This window comes from Epinephelus fuscoguttatus, linkage group LG23 (assembly GCF_011397635.1).
Source record: "Epinephelus fuscoguttatus linkage group LG23, E.fuscoguttatus.final_Chr_v1".
In the NCBI taxonomy this organism is placed as follows: Eukaryota; Metazoa; Chordata; class Actinopteri; order Perciformes; family Serranidae; genus Epinephelus; species Epinephelus fuscoguttatus.
Window position 1 is genome coordinate 28,146,122 of NC_064774.1, and position 22,312 is coordinate 28,168,433.

At 40.6% G+C, this 22,312-nt stretch overlaps 1 protein-coding gene across 1 annotated transcript; it reads right to left on the bottom strand.

Annotated features, from left to right (window-relative positions):
* Window positions 1-1,274: 1,274 nt before the first annotated feature.
* Window positions 1,275-17,749, bottom strand: LOC125884198 (uncharacterized). The gene is made up of 12 exons (XM_049569040.1): window positions 17,391-17,749; window positions 14,819-14,944; window positions 11,734-12,465; window positions 10,446-10,559; window positions 9,538-9,649; window positions 9,024-9,171; window positions 7,891-7,938; window positions 6,505-6,582; window positions 5,124-5,261; window positions 3,706-3,789; window positions 3,465-3,515; window positions 1,275-2,832 (listed from the first exon to the last, which is right to left on the bottom strand). The coding sequence occupies exons 2-12, from the start codon at window positions 14,904-14,906 to the stop codon at window positions 2,722-2,724; spliced, it is 1,704 nt and encodes a 567-aa protein (XP_049424997.1). The 5' UTR covers window positions 14,907-14,944; window positions 17,391-17,749; the 3' UTR covers window positions 1,275-2,721.
* Between the last annotated feature and the right edge of the window lie 4,563 nt (window positions 17,750-22,312).

Consider the following 22,312-nt stretch of genomic DNA (forward strand, 5'->3'; position numbering starts at 1 on the left):
TTACAAATAGATCCTTCATTTAAAAAAGTCATGTAAGTAAAAGCATACAAGTATTATTATCAAAATGTACTTTAAAGGGACAGTTAACCCCAAAATCAAAAGTACTATTTTTCCTCTTACCTGTCTTGCTATTTATCAACCTTAATTGTTTTGGTGTGAGTTGCCGAGTGTTGGAGATATCAGCTGTAGAGATGTCTGATTTTTTCCAATATAATAGAACTAGATGGCACTCAGCTTGTGGTGCTCAAAGCGCCACGAAAGTACATTTGAAAAACTCAACATCAGTGTATCTTTCCAGAAATCATGACCTGGTTACTCGAGATAATCCACAGATTTTGTTGTGAGCAGTTTCATGCAGAACAATTTTTTTTTTCACCTGTACTATACCCACCAACTGCATCACCATGCCAAAAGGAACAGTCAGCCAAGAAGGACGCCATTAATGTTAACATCTTCCGCTGTCACAAGCACAAGCCTCTTGTCCATTAGTAGATGCACTCTTCCTTCTGCATGGTGATTTGGTTGGTGGACATAGTTCAGTAGAAAGAAAATAGTTCCTACATGAAACTGCTCACAACAAACTCTGTGGATTATCTTGAGTAACTGGGTCAGGATTTCTGCAAAGAGACATTGATGTTAAGTTTTCAAATGGTTTTGGTGCTTTGAGCAACGCAAGCCGAGTGTAATCTAGTTCCATTACATTGGAGAGAAGGCAGATATCTCAACAGCCGATATCTCCATATCTCCAACACTCTGCAACTCACACCAAAAAAATCTAGACTGATAAATATCACTACAGGTAAAAAAAAAAAAAAAAAAAAAAATGTATTTTTGATTTTGGGGCAAACTGTTCCTTTAAGTATCAAATCTATTCCATGCTGAAGAAACTGTCAGACTTCTGACATTCTGTATTTTTAGATGCATTATTGTGTCATGTAGCATTTTGCTGTTGTACTTGGCTGAGGTAGAAATGATTTCAATATATTTATATATTTTTGGGGGGTACTTTAACTGTAGCAATGCATCCCAATTATAAGAATTCTTCATTTGCAAGGTAAAACTGTGGTTGTCAGGTGAATGTTTTGAGGTAAGAAGGACAATATTTCTTTGACAATGTACTGGGGAAGATGTCTCAAGTGGCATTAAAATGGTTCTAAAATAAAGTATAAGAACCACCTCTATTACAGTGCAGTGCTTCGTTACATCCTTGGACACAGAATATCATCATATCCAGCTGATAGCCATTCGGAAACATTAATTAAATTCACAATTGCTCATTTGCCGCATATTTTTATTTTTAGCAACCATAATGCATTGTAGAAGATATATAAAACTGTCAACTCTGTTGCATCAACTCCTGTTTGAAAAAAAGAAAAAAACAAACACACAGCTATCAACAAATTTGTCTTTCATTATAAAAAGAAGAGGAGGAGGGTGCTGTAACTCCATAGTGAACATAACTGGATCTGTTGTGTAGCTGTCGTGGTCCTCACCAAAAAAAAAATGGCTCTCGAACTTTCAAAGAAATACTAACCAGAGGATCTCTTTTGTACTTACTCCGAAAATAACACATATTAGTAGTCCTCCTGTTAACACCGTTTGTTTAAAGCAATAAGCATATCAACACATTTACTGACAAGATAAAACACAGAAAAGATAAATGCAATGTAAAGATACCCCTTCTTTGGGCCAATATGTCGTTCTGGCTTGTTTGGGCGGTGATCCACGGCTGCAGATCCAGTCTCCCACATGACGATGTCATATCTGGGGGAGGAGTGATGGAGGCAGAGGAAGTTTCCGGCACAGGGGTCAATATGTGGTGTAATTTGTATGTATGTAACTTCTGATTTCCCATTTTAAAAAAATGCACTAGAATGGCTCTTCACACACTCAAAGTGTGTTTTCTGTTCTCAATATGGCAGCATCAACTAGTAAGTTCCATTTTCACTCTGAATTCATCTAAACATCTTGTAGGAAACTGTTAAAACAAATATTATACATTGGAAATGTAACGTCGCACTACAGTAGCAAACATTATGTGCTGACTAGATAGATAGAACCGTCAACAACACACTGGCTGCAGCATGAGGAGGTGGACTTTATGTTGGGTGTTCTGCTGAGAGTACACACTGCATGGACTGGATGGATGGAAGGCATGTATATCCACTAGTACTATTCAACCACAAGCTTACACAGACTGGTTCAGATCATTCTGCCGTCCACACACGGTGCTACCTCTGCACTCACTGTTCAGGCATCTCAACGTGAAAGTAAGTAGTCGGGTTGGACTAACTGAGGTCCAACCCTTCATCTGGACTGTATGCTTTAGATATCTTCATCATCTTCTTCATGCTCCCATTCAGACTGTAAAACAAAAATGGACTACGGTAGGATGGAAGATTAGCACATTCCCAAAATGGAAGCTAGTCTTGGCCTCTGTCAACCACAAAGGAATAACCATGACATGGAAATCAAATTTTTCAAAGGGTGGAGAGAGGGAAGCAAAGAGAGACAAAAAGTGAAACGATGACATCAACTACAATAGAAGAAGGGGTTTCTCTGGATGTTGGCAGAGAAAAATAAAGTTTTTGAAAAGTTTCTCTTTTGCCAGTCAATCGTTTGCTCCCCTTGCCCTCTTCTCGTTGTATCATTGTCCCTCCATCTTGTTAGGGTTAAGGGTGGGAGCAGGTGGAGATGGCGGGCTGGGGTGGGGGTGGCGGGTCACAGGGTGAGCTTGCAGTGACACAGTTCTTTGTACATTTGCCTCCTCAGCCGGGGCATATCCTGTTGGCCAAAGTTGAATGGCTGCCCTAGTGCCAGACACTTGCAGTACTGCAGGATGACGGAGGGGAAATGAGGAGGAAAAAAAAAAAAGAACACAAGTTACTGGCCTGCAGGAATGACAGAGTCACAACAACACATTGCCATATTTGCTTGGCAACAACTCCCAATCTGTTTTCCACCACCCTGACTGCCTCATACTCGTGTGTTTAAGTAACATTTCCGTCTCGTCATCAATCCAAGCAAAGAAATCTCTGTTCTTACTTTTTCTCCCTCTCCATAGTATCTTCTGTAGCCAAGCAACCAGCCACAGAGTAGACAATCTGCTTCCTGTTTACATAACCATTAACATCAACATGCTAGGTGTATGTGAATGGTCATGTGACATATGTTTTCGGGCATGTTAGTATAGACGGACATTCCTTCTGAAATGGTACTAAAGCGCTCGTGTGTGGCGATAAATTGGCAGTCCTTTAGGAATGGCCTACTTCCCCATACAGGCACATCAGGGTTAGCTGAGTTAGCTAAACACAACACATGAAGTATGGCCAGTGCTTAAAGTCTCAAAGCCACAACCTCTATTTGTTTTTTAAGGCTCCCACAATGGACAAATTAATGTTTGTGTGGTTGGGAGGTATTAATTCACCTTTATGTGCACACAGACTGTGACATGACAAACTCACCTGTAGCACAAAAGCCCCACAGTCACTGTCGTTGTTCTGACGACCCACATTCTGCAACCAAAAAAATCCACCACACATTAGCATTAGCAACGCAGCAGTACAGTAGCTGAAATGCATGGCAGAGCCGTAGTGATGTATGACTGGCTGCAGCAGCAACAACCCATTTCACCCACAGCGAGGGCTTTGTGAAATGATTAACCTGAGTCTGTGTCATAGAAGAGAAACAAATAAACCATCTCACCATTTTGAAAAAGCCTTTCCATCCCGTCAAAAAGTCTTGTTGGTCTTTCTTGATGGCCTCCGCTTGCAGATACTTAAAAATGTGCTGGAAACAACAACAAAACATTTTATGAGAATGCTGCAGAGGTAATTCATACACAAAGTGACACAGAATAATGACACGAAAAATATTATAGTGTGCTTATTTGATTAGTTCACCTATATCCATAAACTAAACCCACTCCATCAGAACATTGGATCAGAGCAGTCTGAGTCTCAGGGCTTCAGCTGAGGGCTGTACCATGAAGTGAGACTGGAGAATTTGCGATGTATGTTGAATCGAAAGTCAGAGCTTTCTCCTTTACAAAGGTGACTCTCTTTTAACCTGGATCGATCACCATGGTAACTCATGCTGCAGACATATTTACGTTCGGAGTTCTGGATTGAAATCGGCTCAAAAGCTAAAAAGAGGGAATGTGTTATAAAAGCAAAATTGTTGAGCCATGACGTTACATTAGTAATGCCACCAAAAAAAGATGTGCAAGTACAACAGTGCTTACTGTCTGTATCACGTTGTGTTTTGTTTTGTTTTGTTTTATTACGTGGGAACCTAGAGTAGCTCAGTGATACAGAAAAGCTGAGCAAAAATATTGTTGTATTTTATTTACAAGGTTGCTCTTGCTCTCTCTGAACTACTAAATATGTTTGCCATGTTCTCTGGTCTAATCATAGTTCACTATATTATGAATCAAGACGATGTTTATTTGTACATGAAATGTGGTATAATTTCTTTAAACCATACCCTAATGTTACCACTTTAGATTATGTTTTTATGCCTGGTTCTAATTTGCCCAAGTCCTTCATTTTACACTATTGGTATATTACAGCTCATAGAAATCCGCTTGGAAAACTGATTCGTCAATTAGTATTTAGATACAAGGTACACAAAGACACAGATAATGAAATGATTTTTTCATATTTCTTCGAGGTGCAAATAAGTGGCACATAATTGGTCCATTTTGTGCTCTGGAGAAGACCAATGATACATCAAGCACCCTGTTTTATGGGAACATGCACAGGGCCTGAGGTGTAAAGCTGGGGTTAACAAAGACAGCTGATAACCACCGTTGTGGAACCAGCCAACTCTGGCTGGGGTTTCAGTCTTACAGCCCTGTGGACTTATTTTTTGTTCATTTAGAATGACATGTCTCATTGATCTTTTCATTTACTGTTTTCTCTGTGGTGTTAAACCACTCTTGGCAGGTGTGTTTTATTTTCCAACACTGACAAACTACTTGTTAAAATTAGAGTGATACACAGTTGTAATCAAAGATGGAACCTGATACTGACAGCTGTTTCCACATCTGATATGACATGCAAAGAAAAACCTAAGGGTCTAATCTTCTAGTGTAAGAGCTTGCTGTTGCTGTCTGGTCCTACCTTTGGGCAGCGTCTGTTGAGAGTCCGCTGAGAGTCAAAGTAAGTGATGGCTCGACGAGGAATGTCAACACTGACCAGCGACCAGTGGACCTCCAGGTGGATGGGGATCAACAACAGATCCTTCTGAAAGATGTCAACCTGACAGAAGGAAAACATGGTGAGAAGAAAGGGGAGGACAAAGTAGTAAAAGGAGATATAACAATCTACTAAGGAGCACTCCTCCTTCTTAAGTTCAATTCTTTCTTTAACGTGATAGATGGCAGACATATTTAAGCAGGGGACTTGTCCTCTGCTTTGTCAGGAGTGCCTATCCTCAAATATTTGATCCCTCAGTTTCATTGACTTAATAAAGCGTATTCACACTTTGGCACACTGAAGTTCAGGCAGTCCGCCATGTTCTATGTTGAGTAAGCACATGTTTGTATACATCACACACACGCTCCTAGTATCACAGAGAGGCTAAAGAGACCGAGAAAGATCATGATCGAAAGACTTGATAAGGGAGTTGCTGTTGAGCTTATCGAATCTGGATATTTTAGGTGATATCACCTTGTCCTACTATACCTAAACTATACACATTGGGTACCGGGTTAAGGTTTGGTGACTGGATGGTTGATAACTAAATGTCACATGTCTGACATAGCAATCACCACAGTGACCATAGTATGCTTCTATGCATGGCTGGATATGGGAACCACTGCTTCCTTACACTGAAAGGAGACTCTTGAGGTGGTTTGGGCATCTGTTTAAATTCCGTCCTCGATGTGTATTCACATCCAGCTTTAAGGAGACCCTTGGACACCTTAAACCTGCTCAGGGATTATCCCATCTGACCCTGGAACACCTCAGGAATCCCCGAGAACACAATGGGGGACATCTAGGTTTCCTCTTTTATCCTGCCGCCACAGTGCCACCCAGATAAGTGGCAGAAAATGGATGAACTAATCATTATCTTAAGCAGTATAGAGGTCACAGGAGGATTATTAAATATCACTTTTCCCAGACACAGTCATTGTGTTAATGGCTGAATGCATCACAAAGCGAGATCCAGTCTGAGAACGCTTAAATACACGACAGATAGTGTTGATGGAAAGAGGCGCTTAGAGCAAGACACAAGCTATTACACATTATTTATGCCAAGGTGAGAATAAGCTAAAAACTTTCAACTGATAACAGACTGATTTAACTGCTTAGCAAATGGGGGTCTTAGTTAATAGGGAAGGAAAACTCTTCTGACTTTGTGATCTTCAATTACATGATGGCTTCATATTTACGTAAAAAAGCACAATTGTCATGCAAAACTTTAACTTGAAGAAAATCCTCCCCAACAACTTAACAGAAAAACAGTTCAGAGAGTGGGAAGGTTCTGACACCCACTTACATTTTTCGTCCACCGTTTGACTCCGTCATAGCCTTTTGTCCTTAGCTTATCATAGAAGAAGCTGTTGAAAAAGTGAACCTGAGGAAGAGAACAGGGGAAAGTAAGAATCAGGGTAGATAACCGCCTGATTTTGTGGTCCCCTATTTTTTGGAGGGAGGTGGAGTTGCAGGAGGAGGGGGATGGAACTTTGCAGGGAGGCAGGAGTTCTGGATGTTCAAATTTTTTCTAAGTGCTGTGTGAAATGCAAGAAAGGTAAGAGTAGCTTTAACAAATGTGACTGGTTGTCACAGACATGCCCTTTTGTGAGCCTGCACGGTGTGGACACCTAGTGGAGATCAGATGAACTGCATCACAACAAGAGGGTGAAAGTGTTTTAACTGTCAGTGTGATCACTCTGCTGATAGAAGATCGAGACAGACCTAAGTCATCACTGCGGCTGGCTGCCAAATATCTCAGTGTTGACATTACTTTATCTCTGATGATATATCATTATTGTGTTAGGTGGAAGATGTGAGCACATGTGAGCACTGTCATTCAGAGTTTGGAGAATATTTCTCCTTCCTCTTTGTCTTTCTGCCATTTTCTCCTCTGCTTAAGAAACTCTTAAGGCTCTCAAATGTCCTCCTCCCTTTTCATAATAGTTTTCACCTTAGGAAGGGTTAAGAAGCTTTGTGAATAAACTTTTATCTTTACAAGGATTTAGTCTTAACTAAAGGAAAATTCCTAAAAAAATGTCATAATTCTAGGAATTTTCTTAGAATTAAGTCACAGTGAGCATCTCGTCATAACAGGAAGCTTTGTGAATACGGCCCCAGGTCTGTACATCTGTCCAGTAGTTGTTGAGATATTTCATTCTGGGCTAAAGCCAATCCTTTAGAATGGCTAAAAATCTTGGCTTAACACTTTGTTGATTATTTGAATGAACACAAGACATCAGTAATGGGCACTATCATCTTAACCAAGGCAATATATAAAGCTACAAACGTCATTAAACATGGTCCAAGCATGCTGTTTTGCCAAATATGGATTAAACACCTTCTGAATAAGTCTCACTGTGAGTATACAGTATTGTATAGGTCAAGCTGGATCGACATTTCCAACACGACTCACTGTTTAGAGCCTCTGCATGCTAAATACCCACATCTGTAAAACCTCACAACCCCAGGCTTCCTTTTAATAAACTGATATCTCAAGCTCAAAGCAAGACAGCCCCAATGACGTCATGGGGGCTATTTTATCAGATTTTAAAAGGCTCCTTTCAAAGTCAGAGAAGACACTGTATTACTGTTTTCACAGAAGCAGTTCTCCACATGATGAGATGAAGTGAGCAAAATCAGTGAGCAGCCCCTTTCATAAGCCATTGGTATTAATCCTTTATTTCCTTACCTTCTCTGGCACAGCATCCATGACCAGGTCACCATACATGTTCATAATCTGGATAAAACAGAAAATATAAAAAGGAAGAGGTCACATGTAAAGAAACATCTTGAAAAATGACGGTAACTTTTTGGATCAGTGACTACAAAAGGTGGTGTTTAACCCATTTGGTCCATTTGTTGGTTTAAAAGGACGTCTCCCCTCCGATGAGCCACCTGAGATTCTTTCGTGTATCTATATGTTCTGAATACACTTTATATTTTGCCTGACTTCAACAAGAAGTCGGATAATTGTACTGATTGTAGCACAAGGAAGTGGAAGTGCTAATTGTGTGTTGGGGGATGATGTATCAGAATCCAGCATAGCGTACTTAGGAGACAGAAATGCCCACTTTTGGGAGCAGATCAACCAGCAGACACTGGATGTTGCTGGTGAGTGTTGTGCTTTTATTACTGTTTGCTTTGTAAGCTGGTTGTTAACTGTGTTGTAAACCCTTTGTTATTGTAGCATTACTATAGCTACCTAGCTAATGTTAATGTCAAGATATTGCTGCCATAGAAACATACCCATGCAGAGCCTGTCATTACAAAAAGTGCTATTCGTGCTTTTTTATGAAGTGCTGGGATGAAGCGCTTTCAAGTGCCCTGCCACCGCTTTTCTACTGAAGAAAAACACTATGTGGACACAGACCCTCATGCAGTGCAGGTACAGCATGTACGTGCTAGTTGGCCGTTGGCTGTAGTCTTTGCTGTGTTTAAATGCAACTTTTTGGCCGAGGCAACATAACAGTCAGCCTTCATCGTGTCTGGGCCATAAGACCAATCACAAATCCACCCTGTAATAAAGGCATGAGTTGGTCTGACACAAGATACCCACAAAGGTTGCTCTTGTGTGTATTCGCTCAGGCCTTCTCGGGTACATTCATTTATTGCATATCCTTAGTACAATTTACCAATGCAAATCATGCAGCATGATGCTAATAAGCTTCATCATGGGCCATTTTCTCAGTGGATATTTTGGCATGTCACAGAAGGAGCAGCACAGGTGTAATTGTGCTTGGGAGCTCACTGAGACAGCTTACTGGGCCCCTTGATGGAAGTCAGTGGTAGTCATTGTCACCGAATTGTACCATATTGTTTTACCTGGTCGTTGAGCCAGTTCTGTCCATACAGAGTGCCCAGGTCATCCATGGTCAAAACGTGGCGTTTGTAATTGACTCTGAATGTTTTAGCCAGGGCTGATCCCGACGAACGTTGGAAGGATTGTATTAGATGCTGGACCACTGCTTTCCTAATGAGAAGCAAATCACACACATTGGACACATTAGTCAGTTCTTTGCTTAATAATTCATTTACGTACATAGTGTCTCTTCAGAAGTAATAAAATACCCCCTGCTAGTTTGATCAATCTCCAGATACCCTCATAAATATATTAAGGATTCATATGACATTTGAAAACGATTAGTCCATTAATTTACTCAAGGGAACAACAACTGATAGGACAAATAGTTAACTATTTGTGGGATGTTCCCTGTTCAGTGTAATTGTAAGTCAATTATTAAGAAAAGAACAGATGAATAACAATATTCTTTGCAGCACCAACTCCTCTACACTATATGACAGCACAAAGAAAAAGTGACCAAACACTGTGTCTGACCTGTGTGGCTGTGAGAAGCTCTCGCTGAAGATGTCCTGAAGCTTCTCCACGATGTCATCCACATGGATGGGGATCAAACTGCCGTACTGCTGTAGAGACTCTTCAAGAATACCTTGACAGAAGAAAGCCACAAGATGTTATAATCAAACAAGCCTGACAGGCATATATATATGGATGTCCATTCAAGAGGTCCTGATCTTTTAACTTAAGTCTTAAAAGGTCCAGTGTGTAGGATTTAGGGGGATATATTGGCAGAAATGGAATATATTATCAGGAAGTTTTCTTTAGTGTATAATCACCTGAAAAACCTTAGAATTAGCCATTTATATCTATATAGGGACCAGGTCCTCGGCTACAGAGATTGCCATGATGCACAGCCATGTTTCTACAGTAGCCAAGAATGGACAAACCAAACACTGGTTTGAAATAGGGCCATTTGCATTGTCATGTCAGCCACCATAGTTAGCAGCCCCTCCACTACAAGAGTGTCTAAAAAACATTGTTTTTTTTTTTTCTTCTTCTTCTTCTCTCAGGCAAAACCCTCTGAATGTCTACATCTTAGGTTATCGGAGAAAAAAGGTCAGCACACATTAGCAGGTGCTGGTCCAGCGGCTTGTGTGTGTGAAGTGCAAAACAGCATAGGAGAAACACTGAATTGTAACATGAAGCTGCTTTATTCAGTGTATTAGCTGGTTTAAATTACTTTGTCTGAACAATGAACACTGAAGGAATTCTGACCAGGAGAAGTTTTAGCTGGTTGCAATTTGCAATACTCACCAGTAGATGCCACTAAATCCCCCTAAATCTTAAACACTGTTCCTTTAAAATCCTGCTTTGTCCAAAATCTGTTTCAAATCTATCTGACCTACAGCGAACAAGAGCTTATAGCCTGAGTCTCTGATTCATACCTGTCACACAACTCATGTGCTCCTCAGTAAGGGCCAGCTCGGCTGGTTTAATCTCCACTTCTCGCCTCCCTCTGTCCTCTGGCTTGACTGGAGAGCAGCCGTTCATCCGTTTATCTGCCAGAGAAAGAGAAAGAATTACAGACACACTTCTTTTAACTCCACGCAGATTCTTAGACTTTGTCAGTATTTTTCATTTATTCCCAAGAAACAATGTGGTGACAGTGAGATGTTTTGTAATGGTATAAGTTAACTCTGCTACTTAATACACTGACAGCCCAGCTTAAACTGTGTGACATCTCAATAAAGAAGCTGAGGAGAAGCTGGAGGTTGTGAAGGACGAGTTTGCCAGTGCTGCTGTACTTTTCCACAGCTGACACAAAATGTTACTGAAGCACAATATTTTATTGATACCAAGTAAAGAACTAAACCTTTACCACCCAAATCTCTTCCAGGTTTATCTTACGCCAAGAGCAACTTCTCAACATTCTGAAAAGTGTGACAGGTGTGGCAAACTCAATACTCACTACTAGGGACGCACAAAGTATATCAGGCCATTAACTTAAGGCAGATAATGCAACATTCTTATATTAATGCATTATTCCGATGATTAAAATTATAGCCAATAAATAGCACTGATAATATGAAGCCAGACTGCTTTCATTGATTTAACACGGGCAGCTTCGACACGCCTGACACAGTGGGTGGCGGTACATGTTCCTTTAAACTTGGTTTGCAAGCCACCAATAAACACAGAGAAGAAGAACAACAACTGCAGTACACTGTCAGGAGGGCAAAACATGTTGCAGTGTGGACGTCTTTCACAGTTCCAGAGGAAAACAACAGAATTGTGCCGAGGGTCTGATCTCCCAACGCCCGTAACAGGTTAGACACAGTGCTGAAGGGCTGTCTCCATAATGTTAGCATGAGCTGATTAGCAGCAGTGGCTTACATCCAACAACCAAGGCTTTTAAATGTTAAAATTATTAATAACCACTATCGGTTATCGGCCACAAGGAGAAGGTAATTATTGGTTATTGGTATCGGTTGAAAAAAAATCTATATCGGTGCATCCCTACTCACTACTGTAGCACCAAATGTGGATTTATCCACTGCTTAAACAGTCCCCAACAAATGCAATATTTCCTTCAGCTTGGAATGACCTGCTAAAAACTATAATGTCAAGATGTTTTGAAATTAAACTACATCTTTGTGAGCTGTTTCCAAAGATTCATTACTATTGTCCATTTCAACTAGCCTTATTAGAAGTAAATGTAGTGTATGTCAGTACCTCTCTCAGAGTCTGTGAACCTCTCGTCGTTGCTGTCATCCTCTCCATCGGTGTATTGTCGATACCTTTTTATCCTCCTCGGCTTGCCGTATAGATTGTGCCTTCGCCCTTTCCGGCTGTACCGGGACCCTAGGGAGCATGCCCACTGCGCCCGCTGGCGCCAGCTCTTCCAGTGCTGGGCGAGCCGCAATCCAAGGCCTCCATGGGATCGCAAGCGGGGCCAGCGCCTGAGCCGGAGCCTCCTCAGAGCCCTGTACCTGCTGAAGCTGGACCTGAACAAGTCCCCTACCTCGGCCTGGGAGACAGTATCCTCTACAGGGACACTGCCGCCTTCTTCTGCCTTCTGTTGTGGTCCGTGCTGTTGGTGTTGTTGTGAATGAGGGTGCTGGTTGGACTGGGAGGGAAAGTCTGGGATCTCCCACTCCACCTCCGCCTGATCTCCTTCATCTTCCACCTCCTCTTCATCCTCCTCCTCTTCTTCTTCCTCCTCATTGTTATCCCAACCCTTGCCCTCAAACTCTGCCTCGTCGTCTCCATCCAGATTGTTTTCTTCATCCTCATCACCTATTGGCTTGATCCTCCCCATCCCATCCTCCTCCTCCCCCTCCTCCTCCTCCTCCTCTACATACTCGCCCGTCCACACTTTCTCTTTCTGCCCCAGTCTGAGGTGCATGGGGCTGGGCACACTGTGGCCTGACACTGGGACTATGAGGTGGTCCCCAGGAATCCCACCTAAAAACAGACACGAGCAGTGATTAACCATGTTGCCATCATGACCCAAAAGCCTTCAGGTTTTCACTTTAACCAAATACCACTGGCTGGCATTCAAGTTATCACACTACTGCTGAATTAGTAGGAGAACAGAACAGCTAGTTCATAAAAAAAATCGCCAGAGGCAAATCATCATGTCTAAAAAACTGGAACAGGAAATGTTTGGCATATTTGCTTGTAAAATGACTTAAATCGATTTATCAGTTATCAAAAATAACTGCAAACTATAATTCCTTCAAAAAATTAATGATTAAAAATTCAGTTCTACTTTAATTACTTGAAAATAATGAAAGCTAAACCTGCTTAGTTTTGAAAATGGATTTGAGAGGACTCAGATTCCACAAACAGATGTGAAACTAGATTCAGTTTTGATCAAATGTCATCAAACCACAACTAATCCACTTGGAAGTGGACTGAAGCACACATTTAGATATTGCTTGCACCCAGGGTCCAAAATGAACACCCGGCAAGCGCCAAATGCGGGTAGATTTGTCATTTGGCGAGCTAATTTTGAAAAGCTATCTACCACATTGGCGGTTAATGTTTGTGCAGCAGTAGTCATGTAATTCATTACTAAGCTGACAGTATCTACCACGTTTTGGTGTCATTTACAGACATGATTCTCTGCTGCTCCTCTCTTGTCAGTGTTGGAGTTTGACACACAAACACACACACACACACACACTACACAATATGTTTTTCTGTGTGTCTAAATGGTGCTTCTAGTTTTGCAGCGCTGTTTACTGTACCAGAAATCAGCTGATCCACTAAACTTATCACACTACCGCAATGCTAATGTATAGCCGATGGTTATGAGCTGCACCCATGCTGATGAAGGTAATAAAATAATAACACTGAGGCTCCATAGTCTGAACCAAGACGCATTAGCCTCACTTCTTCCGTTCTTACATTTCATAATAAAAGCCCTAGACATAAACACTACATCACTGCTTAGCATAACTTAGCATGCTGAGACTATGATGAAAAATAAAAATAACCTGAGTTACATTTACATTACTTAATTCTTAATTGTATTAGCAGGCAGAAACACTTCTTTTCTTATAAATTTTGTGTATCGAATGAATTGAATTTTCTCAGTTAACTGGAAAAAATCCTTCTTCTTCTGTTTATCAGATATTTCACAGCAAGTGGAGCCTCTTTGCAAAGTTATATTCAGATTAAATGCTCTGGAGCAGGTATGTACATCTTATCAGATCACACCATTTAGGGTCCATGTAAACACTTCCGTTGGAATCTATAATCAGAATGATTTCAATGGGGCTGAAGAAATGTTATCCATGTTAACTGCAGCTACTGACAGCCAGCGTGAGTGTGTGGGAGTGTGGGGGCAGCAGTAAGGTGATAATGGTGACGTGCATATGAACTCAAAACAAACTGTTACTGATTTTAAACTATGACGCTGCTATGGTGTTAAAATTGTCTTCACAATAAAAACAGTGTTTACAATGATTATATGTTCAAAGTTTGCATTTTTTAACTGAAGTTTTGCAGTGATGCATTTAATGAACACACAATTATAAATAAACAACAAACAGTAACTCAACCAATGACTAAAATAATAATGAAAAGTGATAGTGGCCAAACACCTAGGGTGATTTAAATTATTTTAGTTAGATATATTTGCAAATTGCAAACAACTACTAATGAAGTGACATCAGTTAACTTGCAGTTTACAATTAATTGTTTAGAATAAAACTATATTTATTATGGAAAATACTTATGGAAAACTTTGTGACAGTTGCAAGAGGAAGAAAGTTTATTTCAAGCCTTGCCTTGGTCACTCATGACCTTCTATCATAATTAGAACTGGGTATCAGCAATTGATAACATTAAAGCACTGACTGAAATAACCCAGTGCCAAGAAGAAGCAAAATTCCTACAGTCAAACAATACCTGCATTCCATCCTTTTTGTACGCAAATCTAGAAAAAAAAAAATACTATTTGTATGGTTTTGCCTGCAGCCATCGCAGCAAACGTTCTTCAGCTTAATACAACGTGTGATTGGCCGGCTACCACAGCAGCTACAACCTATACAGTCTGTGTGGTGAGTTTAAGCACAATGTATTTGACGGAGTTGGCAATTCAGCATGCCAAGATGCCACCAAATGGTCGGAAAGTATGGCTTTACTACAAGCCTGTGCCTTGTGGTGGCATTTTACACAACTGATTGTTTCCATTCACATTCACATGATAGGTATTGAATGAACCTAAAAGAAATATTCTAATCATGATAATACAAGCCTTATTAGAATGTACACATATTAACATATTAACGGGCAGTAAAATGCCTACCTCCTCCTGTGTCGTCCTGCCCCACAGCGGTCAGACCCAGGTCTCCCTGCCAGCGGTTCTGGGCCAGGCTACCGCCGCTGTCTCGCATTATCCACGGACAACCCACGACCTGCGCCAGCTCGTCACCTGCAAACAACAAACACAGTCTAGAGTGGGGGTATAACTACTTCACTTTCTATAGAAATGTAGCTTGCTAGTTATATTTGAGTGAGAGAGGACATCACTTTGAACACAGATGACCCACAGTGCTGCACTCTCACTCCTCACTGGTCACACTGGCAATTTCTAAGATTCAGTTGACGTTGTTTAACACAGTCATATCCCCAATCAAACAAGATATGGTTCAATAAAACAAACGGTCAGGTGAAAATCATTGAAATTCAGCTGCCATATGGGTTAGGGAGTGGGAAAAGATTCCCTGACACTCGTAATGTTTTTCTCTCATCATTCCAAACATTACTCTGTTACTGTGTTGCACGGTGCTCCCACTGCAAACCTTAGGGAAAAATGTAAACCCAAATATTTCACCTGTTATCCAGCAGGGGTTAACATCATCACATGTATTTTTGTAATGTGAAAGATATCTGCTGTCAGCTTGGAATGACAAAATGTTTGCCCAAGTCAAAAAAAAAAAAAAAAAAAAGCACAACGTTGAAATTGTGCCAGCTGCTAGCCTGGAGTTTACATGTGCCCAGACACAGGTAAGAGTAAATGAGAGTGGCACAATGGGTAATAATTATTAATTTAAGTGTACCAAATAACAACTGTGAGATAAACAAAGTCCCTTTCATGATGCAAACCGCTGCCGCATATCAGGTAGGTTATAATTCTGCTATAATTCTGATAAGTTCAAGAGGCAAATTTGCTCGGTATTACCATCAAAGGGCAGCTGTCATGGGAGAAACACATTAAAATATTGTACAGAAAATGGATAGAGGAATATCATGCATAAGAAGATGTTCCTCTTTTTTAACCTTGCCTCTTGGATGCTCCAAAAAAACATCTAAGCTCAAAGTAGCTCATAATAATGCAGCAAGGCTTGTACTATACTGTCCGGTAGGTATGAGGCAGATTATGGAGAGAATACATGCCAATCTCATGTGTTTCCTCAGGAATATCTAGTATGAAAAACAACCAATTTTTTTATACAAATTATGTGAGAGACCAACGTAGTCATACTACCAGGTAGGCTGTTAGTGGTTATTTAGGTAAAATCCCAGAATAGAGGCAGTTTGTAGCTCTGTAAAGTATAAAGCCACCAGAATGTGAAACAAGTTACCAAAGATGTTCACTGAAGCACCCAGGAAGGAGTTTTAAAGGACTACTGCAGAAACACATTACTGATAACCCTGTCATAAACCAAGCTTACCACAAAGATTGAATGCAATGTGATATGTTGTTACATTTAGCTTTTCTAACTGATATTCCATGTCTTGAACATGCTCTTATTGAGACTTTTATGTGTTTTATGAAACATAAATTATTATATGAGCCTTTTTATGTGCTATGTCTAATGTAGTGTAATGTATTGCAATGTTTAGATGTTAACTTGAGTTGTATTTGTCTTGGACACATTCTTACTCAGACTTTTTATGTGTGTATGGCTTGTTTTGGTGTGATTGTGTGTGCCACCAGAAAGAGTAGCTGCTACCTTAGTGGGGCTAATAGGGATCTGAACAAAGATGATATACAATATATATATAGCTTATGAAAGCACTGTTTATACCTTGTGATGACAGTGATGCAATGGGCACAACCAAAGTTAGCTGGACTAAAGCATCTCTTTTCCATTAACTATATAACAGGCAGTAATAATGGCCTATGACCTTCCTATGGAATATTACTATGCGTTAATTCACAAAACTATGAGGCTGTTTTAATAGGAATTAAAGCCTTCTAGTCAGACTTGCTAATGAGGGCACAGTTAAAGCGTTAAGCAAGCTACAAGCTTTATTATATTGTCCAGTCTTCATCCAGAATACACACTGTTGTCCTTTCACAGGCAGAAACACTGCTGTTAACACCGGGAGACTGTGGTTACCATGTGCACCTGGCCAGAGAGCGGATATCTCATTTAGCTTGCTAGCTTGACTGAGTAACGTTAGGACAATAACTGAGCAACGGAGCCAATTAGCCTTAATAATAGTGCATAATTTGGTGCGGCCTGTGTCCTGTGCAGCACCAAATTTTATTGAGAGAAGCTGCTCTATGATGAGAACAATTCTTTCCGGTGCAGGAAATAGTCCTTACCACGGCTAGCTTGTTCGCGTTGAACGCTAGCAGCATCACCGTCACACTTTCACCACTTAAAACCTAAATAAAACTCGCATTAATTGCAAACCTTGTGTTGTCAGTGCCTATGGATAGCCGAGGCCCCGGCACCACCATTAATTACAATCTGAAACAGCCAGAATCCTTTAATAATCCGTTGTCTATCGGTGCTAGCATGTTAACTAGCTAGTTAGCCGTGTTGTCGTTAGCTAGCTAGGCAGATACCATGTTAGCAACAACAAAATAAAACGCCCGGCGCGCTGTATTCATGCATAGCTAGGTGTTTCATTTGTATTCTTACCGTTAGCCTGCAGATTTATATGAATGTGTCCAGCTGCTTCCGACTGAATGTTGGGCGTGTTTGGTATTGTATGGTTATCGAACCAAAACAAATGCTAATTGGTGTTAAACCTCATTCAATGAAGTCAGGTGTGGAGCAGCCAGATGTCACCTCCTTGCGAACTTTGATTTCTTTTAGGTCTTCCGGTTCAGAGAAAAACGCAAATGCTTAACAGAAATGATGGATTACAGTATGTGCAATCGATAAGATGAATCTATTTCAATTAAAAAGGTCTGCAAGGAAACGAGAAATGCACTGAGCCGGATCACTGCAGATTTTTCGCTCTCATGTCAACTACAAGTCCGTCGCGCAGCAATGGCGTCATACAGGCTCTGTTTTAAGGATAGCCTTTAGTTTTACAGTTTTCTATCTAATTCCTTCTATAATCATAATGCTGTTGACGTGTTTTACTTCCCATGAATGCTTACTCACACTGTCAGTTTATCTGACACTGCAGTGGGTGATTTGAGCTTTTCAGGAGGGCATCACGATAATAATGGAACAATTAGAGTTTTAGTTGTCACAATTCCTCAAATAATCCCATTCGGAATGATGGAGTGATGATGCCTTGGAGAGAAGTGTGGTCCGTGCCTCTTAAGGAGTTTCTCACTAATAAAGTGAGAGTAGTTACCTCTAAATTAATTCACGGATTCTACCTTGCAAAATCTTTTTCCTGAAGAGATTTGAGCAGGACACTGAGTCTGACTGCAGCTTTTGTAAAAACTGGCATGACATTGTTTTTACCCCAATTTCAAGATATTGCAAACACGTCCAAGTTTAGAAACAGTATTTTAGTGGGTTAAATACGATAAGTGAAACACAATCTGTTTTATTTTGGATTCATTTGAGCACTCAAATTGAGTCAGATTTTGTTCATTCATGATATGATTTCTATAATCAATTCTTTCTATAATAAATAATGACCCATGTTATCCCAGAATGATTTGACAGTGTGCCAAAGCACTTCTTGTGATGTCACAGAACGCTTGGCTTTGTCAGTGTGCAAGTGCCCCCATAAATGTTCAGCGGGGGCACAGGCAGGACTTCTTGATTTTCTTTGGTCTTCATGTTAAATGAAATGGACTTGCATTTGTATAGCGCCCAGTATTCTGACCATTAAAACCACTTTCCACATTCAGCCATTCACACACACATTCATTCATGGCTGAGGGTATCATGCAAAGTTAAACATTCCCATGCATTCGCACAGCAATGTCACAGCCATTGGGAGAATGTGGGGTTTATTATCTAGCCCTAGCATGCTTCGACATGTGGGCTGGAGAAGCCAACAATCAAACCACTGATTTTCCAATTACTGGACAACCCGCTTTACCTCCTGGGTACAACCTGCTTTACCTCCTGGGTCCCCTCCCCTCTTTGCTTAGAATAACAATTTGGCTTCTGATGCAATGTTTCCCACTATCACAATTATACTTAGTGAGCAATAATCTGCTGTAAAATTGAGGCACAGCCATATTTATGACAGGTGAACACTGGCTGCAAGTTACTAGCAAGTTACAAGTTACTTAAATGAGCCTCAGCTGAGTAGATTAAACGTCGTCTGAACGTATGTTTCGGTGGGAGAGATGGAAATGTAATCTTTTGTACCAGGAGTTAAGTTGGTCAGTGTCACTAGATTGGCTCAAATTTCATTGTTGACTTTAAATGTTTCTGAAGCCTCAAATTTTCTGATTATTTCCAGGTTTACATCAACATATTAGAGACTGTCTACAGTATGTGGTTGCAGGCGTTTGGACCCTACTGTACTCTTAGTTTGCATTCCCTGTTATATTGTAATATTTGTATTTGGTGATGAGTTCATCAAAGTTTTATGTTTTACCAAAATATCAACTGTGCTACTAAACTCAAACCTTCAAACCTAATAAAGAACGTAATTGGCACCTCTTATATTGCTCAGACTAGTTTATAAATTGTAAATATTTCTTTGTGCCGGTAGATTAAAGATTGTCTTAAATGATATCATCTCTATTACACAGACAGGTTAATGAAAAATATGCAAATTTCTGATCATTTTCGCCTTGTTTTAGATTTATTTGATGACTCATATTTTATAATGAAGAGGCCCTTATCCTGTCTCTTGACTTTTGCAAGGTCTTTAATACTTCAGAAGAACCTTTTATGTATGAAACTTTTCATTAGGTGGCTTAAGTTACAACTTCAGAAACATGAGTACATTAGAAAATAATACCATACCAATAGTAGTGTTACTTTATCAGCCTCAACCCCTCCCAGATTTGTTTTTGACAGAAGATTAAAGGTGTGTTCCCTTTGCACTGGGAAAACCAGAATTTTCAAAGTTCTCAGACGGTAATTTCAACTGGAACACCCCCTGAAGTCAGATTTCCAACTCGGAAAGTCAGAGGAACCTCACCAACCCCAACCTTAAAATTCAGTATGGCTGCTCTGCACTTTAACAATAGCGAAAGCTCTAGTAAGGTACTGTTTATTAGCACTATTGTATTATCTGGGTCTCATTAAAACAGTCATACACACAGTCCAGTCCAACTTCTATCCATGGACATGTTGCTCTGATGTTTTGATGCACAAAATGAAGCATAATGCATTATTATCAACTGGTACTGCTAACAGTGTCTAACCTGGCTTGAATTGATATCGCTAACGACATCTTGGTTTTATGACTTGTTGTACTGGAACACGATCAACTCAGGTGTGACGCCATTCCCATCACCGACCTCCAACTTCAGAGGTAAGTGGAACACAGCATCACCATCCATTATGCCAAAGTTGAGAGCATCTCAGCGAGAGACAATGCTCTTTATACTAGCCATCTGGCTCAAGAAAATCAGGTTGAACTCAAATAAATGTGAAATACATGGTTCGTTAGATGCTCCCAAGGCTGTCTGCAGGGCCAAGAGTTTCAACATTGGTGCCTTAGTCTGATAACAGTTTAAACACAGGTCCACATGAACTGCCCTGACAGTCAGGCACTTAGATATGATGCCGCACCTCTTCTCATTTCTGCAGCTCACCTTGATGATGTAAAGGCCAACACAATCCACCCCGTTTGAATACAAGGCAGTATCCAATATCTCCGCAGCCTTTAATACCAGTGAGCTTAGTGTTATTGTCCAATTCAGGGGCTAAAGTCATCAGATTAGCTGCTTTTCTCTGTCATATAATTACGCAACACAAAAATGGCCTTTTGATATATATTTTTAAGTTGTAAAAACATAGTAGGCTGTTTAAGTCAGATCTCTCCTAGCCATCCACAAATATCAGTTTACTCAAAAAATGGAGGTAGATTTACTATCAGCCCTGGACATGCATAAGACGTCCATTTCACATCTGGCATTCCAAGCCCACTTTTGGACATTATATTGATGGTGTAACAGTAGAAGCTCACCAGACTACGAGAAGACAGATGGCCTTTTTTTAAGTCTCCTCGGCAAGAACAGATGCTGGTGAGCCTTCTTCAACTCCCTTAAACTTCAAACCGGCAACACGCTCAATCTCTGTCCCCTTCATGTGAATGATATGTGTGTGTGCCGCATTGGGTCTTTCTAAAGTCCACAATGAGCTCTCGTCATCTTGGCATTGAGGGCCAGGCTGGACCTCCTCCCTGTAGGATGAGTCATCCTTGTTGTCGGTGAGGCCAACCACCGTTGTGTCGTCTGCAAACTTGAAAATAGTATTGTAGTCATGTACATGTGTGCAGTCATATGCAAAGACAAAGTAGAGGACCCAATACACAATCCTGTGGGATACCAGTGCTCAGGATGAGGGTTAAGATGGTGAGATTCTACAACCTAACATTGTCTGTTGGTTAGGAAGAAAAATATCCAGTTACAGAAGGAGATGTCAATGCCAGGGTCACAGAGTTTTTTGACTGAAGGGATGAGGATGCTGAATGCTTAGCGGACGATGTTGCTGTCCAAGTGGGAGATGGCATCCTCTGTACACCTATCTTGGTGGTAGGTGAATTGGAGGGGGTCCAGTGTGGATGGTAGGCAGGTTTTGAAATGAGCCAAGACCAGTCTCTCAAAGCACTAAATGATGGTAGAGGTGACTGCAACAAGGGGAAAATCATTGAAAAGGATCCTGGAGGAGTTTAGTATAGCCTGTATTTATTTTTTCCCAATGGAACCCCTGAATCTTAAATTAACAACACAATCCTTCAACATGAAATAAGACTCTATGCAGATGATATCTTACTGTACTTGTAAGACCAAAAAAGAAACCTTTTACCTCAACAACACCTTCTCAAAGTGGAGGGTTTCCAGTTTCAGGTTCCTAGGAGCACATATTATTAAAGACCTTACATGGACATTCAACCCGCCTCTACTTTCTAAGGACACTTGGGAAAAACAACCTTGCCTGCAAAGCTGCTCATGCTCTTCTGCCACTGCTCTATAGAGAATTTACTGACACACTGTATTACAGTATGGTATGCCAGCTGTTCAGCAGAGCTCTCCAGAGTATCATAACAGCCCAGAAAATAACTGGACTCACCCTGCCCTCACTGGAGGACATCTTCAGATCACGCTGCCTCCACAGAGCCAGCAGCATTCTGAAGGATGAAACTCAGCCTCATCACCATCTCTTTTCTCTGCTGCATCTGGAAGGCGCTACAGGGTGTTTAAGATCTGCACTTCCAGGCTTAAATACAGCTTCTACCTCAGAGCCATTATTGAACTTAACTCCACCACCACCACAGGCCGAACATCAACACAACACTCCACAACACAAGACTAAACTTGAATTTGCAACAACTCCGTATAAAGTGCAATAACATCTTACCAGTGAAATATTATACTATAACATGCAATAATATTTTTGATAGTGTGCAATAATTTCTTTATAAGGTGCAATAGCACTTGGCCCAATGAGATCCATTGAGCATG

What these genes read in the sequence shown, in the direction of transcription:
- LOC125884198 (XM_049569040.1), bottom strand. Translation starts at nt 14,906, where the DNA reads ATGCGAGACAGCGGCGGTAGCCTGGCCCAGAACCGCTGGCAGGGAGAC. An exon ending in GCACATGAGTTGTGTGACAG is followed by an intron (nt 9,650 to 10,445) that starts GTATGAATCAGA and finishes TCTTCTGTCAAG; the next exon opens with GTATTCTTGAAGAGTCTCTA. An exon ending in GGAAAGGCTTTTTCAAAATG is followed by an intron (nt 3,516 to 3,705) that starts GTGAGATGGTTT and finishes TTTTGGTTGCAG; the next exon opens with AATGTGGGTCGTCAGAACAA.